This window comes from Phyllostomus discolor, chromosome 3, assembly GCF_004126475.2.
Source record: "Phyllostomus discolor isolate MPI-MPIP mPhyDis1 chromosome 3, mPhyDis1.pri.v3, whole genome shotgun sequence".
Classification (NCBI taxonomy): domain Eukaryota; kingdom Metazoa; phylum Chordata; class Mammalia; order Chiroptera; family Phyllostomidae; genus Phyllostomus; species Phyllostomus discolor.
In genome coordinates, this window is record NC_040905.2 from 47,673,922 (window position 1) to 47,688,426 (window position 14,505).

At 37.6% G+C, this 14,505-nt stretch overlaps 1 protein-coding gene across 2 annotated transcripts in view; it reads right to left on the bottom strand.

Annotated features, from left to right (window-relative positions):
• The window catches only part of WDR41 (WD repeat domain 41), a 54,041-nt gene extending 53,694 nt beyond the window's left edge, over positions 1-347 (bottom strand). For both annotated transcript variants that reach the window (XM_036020448.1, XM_028524030.2), the window contains exon 1: positions 8-347. In XM_036020448.1, coding sequence (XP_035876341.1) covers positions 8-58 — 51 coding nt within the window. In that variant the 5' untranslated portion in view covers positions 59-347. The remainder of the gene's footprint in view (positions 1-7) is intronic.
• Positions 348-14,505: the final 14,158 nt, after the last annotated feature.

Consider the following 14,505-nt stretch of genomic DNA (forward strand, 5'->3'; position numbering starts at 1 on the left):
GGTTTACCTCTGCCAGTCCCTGAGGTTCTCGGCTTCCCCCGATCAGCCATCGCAACATCCGGGTAAGATGGTGTCTGCCCGACCCAAGTCAGGCCGAACTCTACGCTGGCCTCAGCCTCCTCCTACCTCTCAGGAAGTAGAGCAGTAGAGCTGCAAATACTTGCCGCTCCAGATTTGCCCACGTAAAAAGCAGTGCAAAGCAGAACCCACAAAGGCGTTAAGATATTTGTCTGCAAAGCCGTACCCAGCCACAGAGGATTTGTTTGAGGCAGCCACCAGGGAGGGCAGCAGCAGCTGGGGTAAGAAGACTTCAGAGGCACCCTCAGCTCCAAGTGAGCAGGCGCGGGGCGTCGCCCACTTTGCTGCTGAACTTAGGTAGCTTGAGCGGCCCCTGCTGGAAGTGTGTGGCGCAGCATCTGAGCCTGACGAGCAAGCGCCTACCAATCAATAGTCCCCTTGCTTCCTTCACTTAGCTGAGGGGCCAGGAAACCAGGTTTCAAGAACTGGCTGGAGAAGATGACATCTGTATCCAGACTAATCCAATGGCATATGTGTATATCAGAATTAACCTGGTCATCATCTTTTGTGTGGTGTAGTACAGATACTGTGCTAAGGCTTTACATAAATCCTCACAGTAATCCTACAGTTCTATCTTATAAAGAAACTGAAGCTCTGAAAGATTGGACAGTCTGTCAAAAGCCAACAGCTAGGAAGTGGCTACAAGGAGACTGGAACTCAATCTCCAAGCTCTTGACTACTCTGTGTGGTCTAATCCAGAATCTCCCTAAAGAATAGAGGACAATTCATTCCTGTATTTTGACTATTAAACTTTCTTAGTCAAAGAGCTATGGTTCTCTACTGTAACTGCATATCACAAGTACCCAATACATATTTTGAAAAATATATACTCCTGGCTCCTACATAGACTTATTAAAAACTACCTGTACAATTAGAACATAAGAACCACGGTTTGAAGAAAATTCCTCAGGTGATTCTGATGAGTGGCAAGGTTTCAGAATCACTGGCTTAGGAACTACTTATACACATGACTGTAAATGTTCATACATATATTTGCAAAGGTGACTGTCAGATTCCAATGAGGATCCTAGCAGTAAATTCTTAAAGAGAAACTAACACAGGTGCCTCAACCAATATATTAATTCAACATACATGTACTGGGCACAGATGCACTTGAGATTCAAAAGTAATTACATAAAATTGCTACTTTGTGGATCAAGGCAGAATATCAATAATAGGGCCATACTCTAAGACAGGTTGGTTATGGACAGCTGCTCAATCTGACAGTCCCTAGAGAACTTAGATTTTCTATAATTTATCTTTGTATTTATTTTGAGTGCACTTGACAAAGGAATACTCCCAAGGGTCAGGAGAAGTTTGCCCCAAATTGTAATCTACATGCCATTGAAAACAGACCAAAATAGAGACAAGCCCCTTAGAGAAGGGGGACTCATCCTTAGTAAAACAAAAACCAAGAATACTAGGATTTTAGTCCTGGAGGGACAATCTTCAAGTGAGGCAACATGGTTGCACAGGTAGCCTAAATTTTGCCCTAATTTTCCATGTTCTTTAGGGATGGCACACTATCTCATTACTCTGATCCAAAGAACACTTTTCTGGTCTTTAAAGCACTGTTCCAGGGGTAAACACTTCCTGCCTTGGTTCCTTTTAGGAGAGCTGAAAAATAACTTTATAAACAATTATACTAGAATGACCTCAGGGAAGCTGGAGGAGTAAGAAGCCTCAAAAATCCATCTCTCCATCTCTCCACCTCGATGACAACAATTGTACTGTCAGAAACTGTATGGACTATTTTGGAACTCTTAAGTCTTTAAAATCTTGCAGCTTCCAGGGGAAATCTTGGCTAGCACAGATTCTGGCCACCATTGTTTCAACCCCAACTTTTCAACCCCTAGCTGCTTCTAGAGGATTTAAAGGAATAGCACACTTGGGGTTTTTTTTTTTTCCTCCACTGCACTTTTCTTCCTTTGGGGAGCTGGATATTTAAGGATTAGGACACTCAAAAACAACCACATATGTAGAGGAATTACAAAGGTCACCACACATGCCCAGCAAAAAATACAGGCTCAAAATTGACCTGAGGACACCTTTAGCTTCCACCTCAGACTGATCCCCACCACAGAGACAATTTTCAATAATCATTAAAAAAAAATCAAAACAAAAATCCCTAGAAAATTCTGGGGAAGGGTAAGAATCTCATTTCCAGAGTTAATCTTCCATTAAAAGATTCAAATGTCCAGTTAAAAAAAATTGCAAGCATACAAAGAAACAGTAAAGTATAGCCAAACCAAAGAAACAAAATTAACTGACAGAAATTGATTCTGAAGAAGCCCACACATTGGACTTACTAAAGGCTTTTTAAAATCTGTCCTAAAGGAATTCAAAGGCCTAAAGGAAGATGTGGATAAAGACGGGAAAACAACATATGAACAAAATGAGTATATCAATAAAGACAAAGACCATTATATAAAAAAGAACTGAATGAAATTCTGAGGTTTAAAAAATACAATAACTGAAATGAAAAATACACTAAAGAGGTTCAAAAGCAGATTTAAGCAAAAAGAAAAAGCAGCAGCAAAGGTAGGACAATTAAAATGATCAAGTCTTAGCTATTGTAAATTGTGCTGCTAAGAACATTGGGGTGCATAGGTTCTTTTGGATTGGTGTTTCAGGGTTCTTAGGATATAGTCCCAGCAGTGGAATTGCTGGGTCAAAAGGCCGATCTAGGTGCCCATCAGTAAATGAGTGGATCAAAAAACTATGGTATATTTACACAATGGAATTCTATGCAGCAGAAAGAAAGGAGCTCCTACCCTTTGCAACAGCATGGATGAAGCTGGAAATCACTACACTAAGCGAAATAAGCCAGGCAGTGAAAGATAAATACCATATGATCTCACCTTTAACAGGAACCTAAACAACAAAACAAAGAAGCAAGCAAAATACAATCAAAGACACTGAAATAGAGAACAGGCTGACAGTGACCAGAGGGGAGAGGGGAGGGAATTTCAGGGGAAAAGGGGAAGGGTTTACAGGAACAAATATAAAGGACACATGGACAAAAACTAGGGGGAGGGTGGTAATGGGAGGGAGGTGGGGAGGGATGGGTGGGTGGGCTGGAATGGGAGTAAAGGACAGAAAAATGTACTTGAACAATGATTAAAATTTAAAAAAAAACTATCAAGTCTGAGGAACAAAAAGAAAATAGAGCAAAGAACAGTGAACAGAGCCTAAAGGACCTGTGGAATATCATCAAGTAGATCAACATATGAACATAGGAGCCCAAGAAGGCAAAGTGACAAAGGGGCAGAAAAATATTTGAAAAAATAGTGGCTTCAAACTTCCCAACTTTGCTGAAAGACATGATTCTGGAAGTCCAAGAAGGTTAATGACCTCCAAGTAATGTACATACAATGGAACAGCATTCATCCATGAAAAGAAAAATAAAATTTGTGTATTTCTACAAGATGTACTTTGAGAACATTATGCTTAGTAAAATAAGCCAAAGAAGAACAAATGTTATATGATTTCATGTATATGAAGTCCTTAGAACATACAATTTCATATACAGGGAGAGGGGAATACAGGTTACCATGAGCTGAGGAGAGGGGAGAATTGAGAGTTATTGCTTAATAGATAGAGTTTATGTTAGGAATAATTTTTAAAAGTGTTGGGTATAGATAATGGCGATAATTTTACAACAGTGTAAATGTATTTAATGTCACTGAATTGTACACTTACAGATGGCTAAGATGATAAATATTATGTTATATATATTTTACCACAAAAAACACAAATAGATCAATGAAACAGAATATGGAGTCCAAAAATAGAATCTCATATATATATATACACACACACATGCATATATATATATATATATATGGAAACCTTTTTTTTTTTTTAAAAGTTGAAGACCATCAGTGGAACAGATAGTCTTTTCAATGAATGATGCTCGAACAGTTTGACATCCATATTCAAATTAATGATCTTCAATCTATATCTCACTCCATACACAAAATTTCAGATGGATCATAGATATAAGTGTAGAATCTAAAACTAAAAAAGTTCCAGAAAAAAATAGAAAAAATCTTTATGACCTTACACTAGGCAACATTTCTTAGATATGACCTTAAAAGCACAATATGTAAAAGAAAAAAGTGATACTACTTGATGAAAATTAGTATTTCTTATCTTTAAAAGACATTGTTAATAAACTGAAGGGACAGGTCATAGACTGGGAGAAATATCTGTAAATAATTATCTTGTAAAATGCTTATATCCAGAATATAAACCTCAAAATATAATAGGGGTCCATTTGTAGGTAAAGAAGGAATAAACACACAATACCTTTTATTCCCAGTTGAATACTATAAAACTTGGCCAGGCCCTGGCCAGGTTGCTCGATTGGTTGGAACATCCTCCCATACACACACATGCACACACACAAGGTTGCAGGTTTGATCCCCCACCAGGGCACATACCTAAGGTTGTGGGTTCAATCCCCAGTCTGAGTATATACAGAAGGCAACTGATTGATGTTTTTTTCTCGTTCTCTCTTTCTCGCTCTCTCTCTCCCCCATCCCTTCCTCTCCTTCTAAAATCAGTAATATATCCCTGGGTGAGGATTACAAATAATAATAATATTTGCTACACACTTAGTATTTTCAAATTTCAATCCCTTCCCATTATCCTAATCTTTCCTCATAACCACTCTCTGAGGAGAGGCAGGAGAAATAAGTACATTTTATAGATGATGAAACTGAGTCTCAAAGATATGAAGGTCCACAGCCTGTTAAGTGATGGAGCTAAGGTTCAAAGCCCAGGGTTTTCTAACTCAGGATTTTAAAATTAGGATTTTAAAAACAATAACCCCATTAATTAGAATTTGTACTAAATAAAGTGTTGCTTAAAATTTTTAGAACTTCCCACTGAAAGATCTTCTAGATAATTCTTCTTTAAGGCTCTCTTTTATTTTCCCCTAAAACAAACACAACCAGTTCATTTTCTCCAGCCGATCCCTTTCCAACACACTCCACTGCACCAATATATCTTGTGCTCTCATTCAAACAAGGAATTATTCAGCTAAGGATTTTGCATTCCTACTAAAGAGTTTGCTGCATATTTTGTGGAATTGAGCAGAATGCTGCAGAATTTTAAATTGAGTTCTCTGTGGCTCTGAGTTCTCTGTGGCTCTCTATCTCTAGTGGCTTTTCATTCATAATTATAATATTTGTAATGAGTGCACTGGTGATGACAGAAATCCAACATAACATATTCCACTGTCTGAATTAGCTTCAGATTCTTATTTAATGATTTGTTAATCAACCCCAGTCAGTCAATAGTGTCTTGGGTTAAATCTCTAAACAACACAAGGAAAGAATTTTTATTTTCTCTTCATGTAACCTGTGGAGCAATCTTTAACAACATGAATCTGTTCAAACATCCATCTACAGTTCTATAACATCTGCACTTTTATTAATAAAGGTCATCTTAGGTCAGCTCAGCAGCTAGGAAAGTTGGAAAATTAGAGGAACTTAATTGCTTTATTGTTACTATCACTGTGACTGTTTAGAATTCTGGTACACAAAACTTCTGAGATATTAAATCTCCACCAAGGTTACCAAGAATCATTATTTAAGTTTTGATTTTTACCCAGAAGCCAACATAATTATTAATACTACAGATGAGCACATTTAAGACACTTCATAAATCAGCAATAGATAATGTATATCATAATTACTTTACCACCTACTCCACCTATACCACCCTTAGGAGTTTAAGCAACTAATCAATCAATGAGCATAATATTCCAATGGGCATACATAGCCAGTAATTGTAGATACAGAACAAACAGTATCATACCTTTAGCTACATTAAATAGCAAAAAGCTAAAATGAATTTACAATGTTGCTAGTTTACTTGTTTATCTAGAAGTGATACTTAAATTTGCTGCACACTAGAATCACCTGGACAGCTTTAAAAGCTACTGATATTTGGGATTCCACCTGGAATCTGATGTAACTGGTTTTCCTAAACCTAGGCTTGGGCATCACATCTTTTAAAATTCCTCAGATGACTTTTCCAAAATTAGGAAAAACTGTAGTCTATAATTGTGTGTGTGTGTGTGTGTGTGTGCATGCGCGCACACGCACACGTGCATTAGGAGCAATTACAAAGAGGCAGAAAACAATGAGAACTTTTGGGGATATAAAATTGAGCTATAGATCTCAACTTTCTGAGTAGTAGAATGGTATTTTAAATTCTAAAAGTGTAAGTTAGTAATTAATATATAAATGCATTATCATATTGGACACTTACATACAATATTTTTATTAGATGCTTCAAGCCCTCAGAAAACGTTAAGAAGCAATGGACATTTTCTGATTAAGACAATAAAAAGACTTGTGATTTTTTGCTACTTGATTTAAGGCTAAAGGTTGAATTTAAATAATTACTATTTTATTCCATAGATGCTGGCTAAAACACACTTAAGTGACTGGCATATTTTGAGCAGATATGTGTTTGTTTCATTTCTATCTTCTTGGGGTGAGCAACTACATGGCATATATATTTTGCTACATAGTTTCTTTTGTTTACCCCATTTAATGAAATTTTATAAATATTCTTAAGCTTAATTGGTAGATTACAGTGCCTTACTACTGCATGACACTCTACAGATCTGGGTACCTGCCGGTGATAACCTGAATTTTTCACTGACATTGCCTTTCTCATGTTGCTAGTGATCAGCATTCACCATAGCTAAATTAGCTCTTAAACTTAAAATAAAATCTGTAATACAACTTCTTCCTTCTTTCAAGGTTAGAAAATAATAACAGAAAAATTCACAGCTGTCTAAATACATTGCCATAGCTACAGATCCTGAAACTATATTTCCAATTAGCAAAGGGTTTCCTTGGGAACTAAATTACTATTCCTCATTCATCCACCTGCTTCCCTCCTCCCTGCATTCAGTAAAAGTATAAAAGTTGTATTGCACACAATCCTGGAGATGACATAAAGAAGTTGCCTAAGTGTTTTTTTAAATCAGCACTTTAAAAGGTCTGCTTATGTCTTTTTTTCTTCATAAAAATGTAAACATACTTTTACAAGATAATTTCAAAACTCTGTTAAATCATTTTCACAGAGTATTTGCCAGATTTTAAGTATGCTTTTAAACCTTCAGGAGCCCAATTTAGTTTGCTAGCTCCTTCAATTACAAAAGACCCTCTAAATTGTAGAAAACCTTTCTCTCCACCCTTAAACAGAGAGCAGCCAAATGTTTATGCCCTCTGCACTTGCCCAAAGAATGCTTTTCTTTAGACAGCTTAATCAAACATTTATTTCCCTTATTTTGCTTTATGACAACTTTAATTTTTTGTCTTATACTGTAAGAGTTAAGGCTTCCCTACATGTTATTATACCAGTAGATTTATATGTAAATATATGGGGAGGTAGCATTTTATTATAAACTTTTTATAGAAGTAATTATAGAAAATTGGGGAAATACATGAGGAAGGGAATCACCTATAATTCCACCATCATTTAAATCAATTTTGGCATTTTGATGTATTCCTTCCAGTCTTTTTCTCTGTATATCTATTTCCGTACATAATCATATTGTAGATTCATTTTTGTATCCTGTGTTTTCTAGTTACTAAAACCTAAGCATTTTCTGGGTTACTACATAATGTTTCTACCTATTATCCTGGTTAATTTTTTTCCATTATTCAGATCTCAATTCAAAGGTCAAATTTTTAATTAATGATGCCTATTTTAACATCTCAGTCTAATGTTAACTTGTTATTTGCTTCACAGTACCATGTTCCTTCCCTATACAGCAGTAATCATAACTATAATTATTTTATCATGTCTTTTCTGCAAAGCTATAAGATAGCTCCATGAAACCAAGACCATATATGCCTACTTTGTTCATCATTATGTAACCTGAACAAACCCTGCAACATGATAGACACTAGATATTTACTGACATGCTACTATGTGCAAACAAATATAAATTTACTGAATAAGTAATCCTTATTTTTAATGGTTATTTGATAATTTGTCTGACATACGACTTCTGTCCAGAAGGTATCCAGCAATGTAATATGAAAAATAGAGACATTTATTGAAGAAGATACAAGAACATTGTACATAGACAATAACATCTCAGTTCCCTTCAAAATAAGCACCATGGGACCTCACACAGTTCTCCCATCCACCATCAGCTGCCTCATTCTGTTTTCCTGAATCTCACTGACAGTCTGAAAACTCTTTCTGTTCAAAAGTGATTTTAGTTTTGGAAAAGCCAGAAGTCACAGGGAACCAGATCTGGGCTATAGGGGGCTGAGTCACCTGGGTGATTTGATGTTTTACCAGAAACTCTGTACAAGATGTGATGCATGAGCGGGCATGTTGTCATGTGAAGCTCCAGTCACCACTAGCCCATAGCTGCGGCCTTCTAAATTCTCTGGATAGTTTCTGTGGAGGAATGTTCAAGCTTAACATAATATTTGATGCAGATTTGTTGCTCTACTTGCTCAGTCATTTTGAATGTGATGGCCACACAGGACACATGCTCACTCAAAGACATCTACTGCCGCCACTGACTAGTACAGCATAGTCATCATGTTCACACATGTGCATTCCAATCCACTCTTCTTGGCTGCCAGGTTACATTGATGTAGCACAAAACATTCTTTTTATATTAACAATGGCTGAACTTTTTCCAGAGAGACCTAGTATATTATCATACTTTAATGAGTCCCTATTGTTGGACATTTAGATTATTTCCAATTTGTCACCATTCTTAATAATACTTCAGTGAATATCTTTGTATGCATAACATTTCAAGCATTTAAAATCATTTCCTTGTAATTGTTTCCCAGAAATTGAGCTGTTGGATTAAAAGGAAAATGTATTCTTATGGGTTGTGATACATATTTCCAAACTGTTTTCCAACTTGTTGCCAAAAACAATAAAATTTTATGCCACTTTCTTTTTTAAAAAAGGTTTTGACTACTAATAAATAAAGGATAACTTATGGAATATTTTTCTCTGTTACTTGAATTTTTTATTTTCTTCAGCTTTACTGATACACACATTGTGTAAGTCTAAGGTGTACAGTGTGACGTTTCAATACACATATATTTTGCAAAATGTTTACTATAAGGTCAGTTAACAGATTTTTCACCTCACATAATTGTTGTCATGGTGAGTACTCTATGCTCTAATGTCATCACAACATCAAGTATTCAATACAGTACTGTTTTTAAATTATATTTTATTGACTACGCTATTACAGTTATCCCAAATTTTTCCCCTTTACCCCGTCCAGCCAGCAACCCCCACTCTCTCAAGCAATCCCCACACCATTGTTCATGTCCATGGGTCATGTGTAGGTTCTTCAGCTACTTCACTTCCTATAGGGTGCTTTACACCCCTAACTATACTGTAACTGCCTATCTGTACTTCTTAATCCCCTCAACTCTTTACCCATTCCTCCATACCACCCTCCAACCTGGCAACCATCAAGACACTCCCCTATCCATGATTCTGTCTGTTAGCATTTGCCTAGTTTGTTTTTTTGATTCAGTTGTTGATAGATATGTATTTGTTGCCATTTAATTTTTCATAGTATTGATCTTCTTCCTTTTCTTAAATAAACCCCTCTAACATTTCATATAATAATGATTTGATGATGATGAACTCCTTTAGTTTTTCCTTGTCTAGGAAGCTCTTTATGCCCTTCAATTTTAAATGATATCTTTGCTGGATAGAGCAATCTTGGCTGTAGGTCCCATCTTTTCAGGACTTTGAATATTTCTTGCTAATCCCATCTAGCCTGCAAAGTTTCTTTTAAGAAATCAGTGACAGTCTTATGGGAACTTCCCTGTAGTAACTGCTTTTCTCTTGCTGCTTTTAAGATTCTGTCTTTATCTTTAACCTTTGGCATTTTAACTATGATGTGTGTTGGAGAGAACCTCTTTGCATCCATCTTACTTGGAACTCTCTATGCTTCCTGGACTTGAATATCTATCTCCTTCACCAAATCAGGGAAGTTTTTTTCATTATTTTTTCAGATAGATTTACAATATTTTGCTCTCTTCTCCTTCTGGCACCCATATGATGCAAATGTTGGATTCGCTTGAAGTTGTCCCAGAAGCTGCTTATACTAGCCTTAATTTTTTTGGATTCTTTTATCTTATTATTCTGATCAGCAGTTTTTTGGTTCCTTATGTTCCAAATCATTGATTTGATTCTCAGCTTCATATACTCTACTGCTGTCTCCCTGTAAATTGTTCTTTATTTTAATTAGTGTATCTTTTATTTCTGACTGGATATTTCTTATGCTGTTGAGGTCCTCACTAAGTTCCTTGAACATCCTTTTAACCAGTGTTTTGAACTCTGCATCTAATAAATTGCTTCTCTCCATTGTGTTTAGCTCCTTTTTCTGGAGTTTTGTTCTGTTCTTTCATTTGGGCCACTTTTCTTTGTCTCCTCATTTTGGCAGCCTCCCTGTGTTTGTTTCTATGTGTTAGGTAGAGCTGCTATCACTCCCTGTCTTGGTAGCATGGCCTAATGTAGTAGGCGTCCTACATGGTCCAGTGTCACAGCCTCTCCTATCACCAAAGCTGGGTACTCAAAGTATATCCTTCATGTAGGTTGAGTACACCCTCCTCTTGTAGTTGGGCCTTGATTACTGTTGGCAGTTCAATGGGAGGGATGTACCCAGGCCAGTGCCAGTCAGCTGCAAGGACTAGCTGTGACCACTGACCATCAACGTCCACCCTCTGTGGAGGATCAGCTATGCAGGGGAGGTGCTCTGATGTGATCTGTAGTTGTCCACTGGGTGCACAGGCTCTGGGGTTTCCCAGGTCAAGCAGGCCAAGGTCAGCCCCCAACTGTGTTCTGCCTGGGGTGACCCTGAATGAGGAATCTGATATGGCTGCTACTTGTGTAGGGCTTAGGGATTCCCAGGAGAAGCCAAGCTGTGATTCTAGGCTAGTTGTTGCTAGTCCTAGCCCTCAGGTCACTTAGCAAGAGGTATGAGAGCTGAAGCCACACTGCAGCTGGATTTTCCTTGTTTGAGAGGATTTACAAAGTTGTGAAGCATGAGCCAAGACTAGCCATTCATATAAATTTGTATTACAACACACACACACACACACACACACACACACACACACACACACGGGGAAAAAAGAAAAGAAAAGCAGTTTGGGTGGGCCCCGAAGATGGGTGGGATGGATCTGAGGATCTCCAGGTTGGGACAAACAGTGTCAGCCAGATTAATGGAGTTTCAGATATGGCACTAGCCTGCAGGCTCTGTGTCTCTATGGGTGGAGGGTTTGGAAAAAGGACAATGGCCCACCTTTCTGTTTGAGTGTCAGCTGTCCCCCAGCATTCACCTTGATGCCAGACACTTCACTTTCAAGCTGCAACCTGGTGCTGGAGCTCAGAGGGAGTGATTTGAGTTAGTCCATGTGTGGGTGCTTTAAAAGGAACTGCTTAGGACTCCAGAAGTTTCTGCCACCAACTCAATTTCTGCTGGTTTTTGCGGCCAGAAGTTATGGGGACTCATCTTCCTGGCACTGGAATCCTGGTCCAGGGTACCTGGTGTGGGGCTGGGACTCCTCATCCCCAAGATATCCCTCACAAGTTTTTATTCACCACACGTGTATGGGACCAGTCTGTTCCACATCTCTGACCCTCCTACTACTCTGGATGGGTGTGTTTTCTTTAATTCCACAGTTGTTGTCAGACTTCCATTTACCTCAATTGCTGATGGTTCTGACTGATAGTTGTTCTATATTTTAGTTGTAATTTTGATGTACTTGTGCAAAGAGGCAAGCCATGTCTGCCTATGCTGTCATCTTGACTGGAAGCTTCTACAACATGGTACTGTTAATTCTAATCACCACACTGTAACTTAGATGCCCATAACTTACTCATCTTTTTAAAATAACTTTTGATTTTTCAATTACAGTTGACATATAATATTATATTAGTTTCAGGTGCACAACACAATGATTTTATATAACTTAGAAGTGATCATCCCAATAAATCTAGTACCCATCTGACAACATACATAGTTATTACAATATTACTGACTATATTCCTATGCTATACTTCACATCCCCATGAATATTTTATAACTACCAATTTGTACTTTTTAATCCCTTATCTTTTTCACCCATCCTTCCAACCTCTGTCCCATCTGAACACCATCAAAACATTCTTGGCCTGAGTATGTTACTATTCTGCTATTTACTTGGTTTTTGGTTTCCACATACATGTGAAGTCACATGGCATTTGTCTTTCTCTGTGTGACTTGTTTCAATCAGTATAATATCCTCTAGGTCAGTCCATGTTGTTGCCAATGGCAATATTTCTTTCTTTTTTATGGATGAGTTATATTCCATTGTATGTATCCATTAGTTCTTCTTTATCTATTCATCTATCTATTGATGGACACTTAGGTTGTTTACATATCTTGGCTATTATAAATAATGCAGCAATGGACATATGGATACATATCTTTTTATTTAATATCTTGGGTTTCTTCAGATGAATACCCCGAAGTGAATCTTCTGTGTCCTACAATGTCTCTTGTTACAGCCTTTGTTTTGAAGTCTATTTTGACTTATGTAAGTATTACTAACCCAGCTTTTTTCATTACCATTTTCATGAAGTATCTTTTTCCATCTCTTTATCATCAGTCTGTGTGTGTCTTTCTATCTCAAGTGAGTCTCTTAGAGACAGCATATGTAAAAGTCTTGTTATTTATTCAGCCACTATGTCTTTTGATTGGAGGATTTAAAGTCATTTTTACATTTAAAGTCATTAAAGAAGTCCCTTTAACATTTCTTGTCATACTGGTTTGGTGGTAATGAACATTAGCTTTTTCTTGTCTGGTGAGGTCTTTATCTGTCCTTTGATTCTAAATGATAGCTTTCCTGGGTAGAGTAATCTTGGTTGTAGGTCCTTGCTCTTCAACACTTTAAATATTTTATGCCAATCCTTTCTGGTCTGAAAAGTTTCTGTTGAGAAATCAGCTGACAGTCTTATGGGAGTTCCCTTATAAGTAACTCTTTCTCTTGCTGCTTTTAAGATTCTCACTGTCTTTAACCTTTGCCATTTTAATTATGGTATATCTTGGCGTGGGCCTCTTTGGGTTCACCTTGTTTGGGACTCTCTGTGCTTCCTGGACTTGTATGTCCTTTTCCCTTACCAGGTTAGAAAAGTCTTCAGTCATTATTTCTTCAAATAGCTTCCCACTCTCTTGCTCTCCTCTCCTTATGATACCCCTATGATGTGAATGTTGTTATGCTTGCTGTGGTCCCAGAAGTCCCTTAAACTATCATCATTTTTTTATTCCTTTTTCTTTTTGCTGTTTTGATTGGGTGTTTTCTGCTATCTTATCTTCTAAATCACTGATTCGGTTCTCTGCTTTATCTAATCTACTGTTGATTCCCTCTAATATATTCTTCATTTCAGTTATTGTATTCTTCATTTATGACTGATTCTTTTTTGTTTTCCTATCTTCATTTTTACATCTCCTAAATATTTGTCAATGTTCTCACTGAAATCATTGAGCATCCTTATAACCAGTGTTTTGAAATCTGTATCTGATAGATTACTTGTCTCCATTTTGTTTAGTTTTTTTTTTCTGGAGTTTTGTTTTGCTCTTTTGTTTTGGACATGTTTCTTTGTCTCCTCATTTTGGCTGCCTCCCTGTGTTTGTTTCTATATATTAGGCAGAACTGTTAATGTCACTTGGTCTTGGTAGAGTGCTTTATGTAGTAAGGGTCCTGTGGGGCCCAGTGGCACAGTTTCCCTGACACCTGAGCTGGGTGCTCCAGGTGTGTTCCTTGTGTGAGTTGTGTGTGCCCTCCTGTTGTAGTTGTCTTGGTTGCTGTTGGCACATGAATAGGAGGGTTGATCCTCAGCCTGACTGCTTATGAGAACTGGCTGTGACTACCATAGAGGGGCTATGGTAGAGGCTGACCCTATGGAGCACGATTCACTTTAGCAAGGCTCTGATGTCTGCCAAGTCTGCCCTTTGGGTGTGTCTTTTTTGGAGGTGGTTTGGTGTAACTTTGATGTGGTCTGAAGCTGGCCAGCAGGTGTGTTGGTTTGGGACCTTTTGGGAAGTGCAGGCCTAGGTCAACTGCTGCCTGTACCCTGTCCAGGGCCACCTGGTATGAGCTACAAAGTGATCTGCAGATTGGAAGAAAGCATCACTAAAATGTCCATACTGCCCAAAGCAATCTATAGATTTAACACAATTCCTAATAAAATATCAATGGCATATTTCACAGATCTAGAATAAACACTCCAAAAATCTATATGGGACCAAAAATGACCCTGAATAACCTCAGTAATCTTGAGCAAAAAAAAAAAAAAAAACAAAAGATGGAGGGATCACAGTACCAGAAATTAAACTATACTACAAAGTCACTG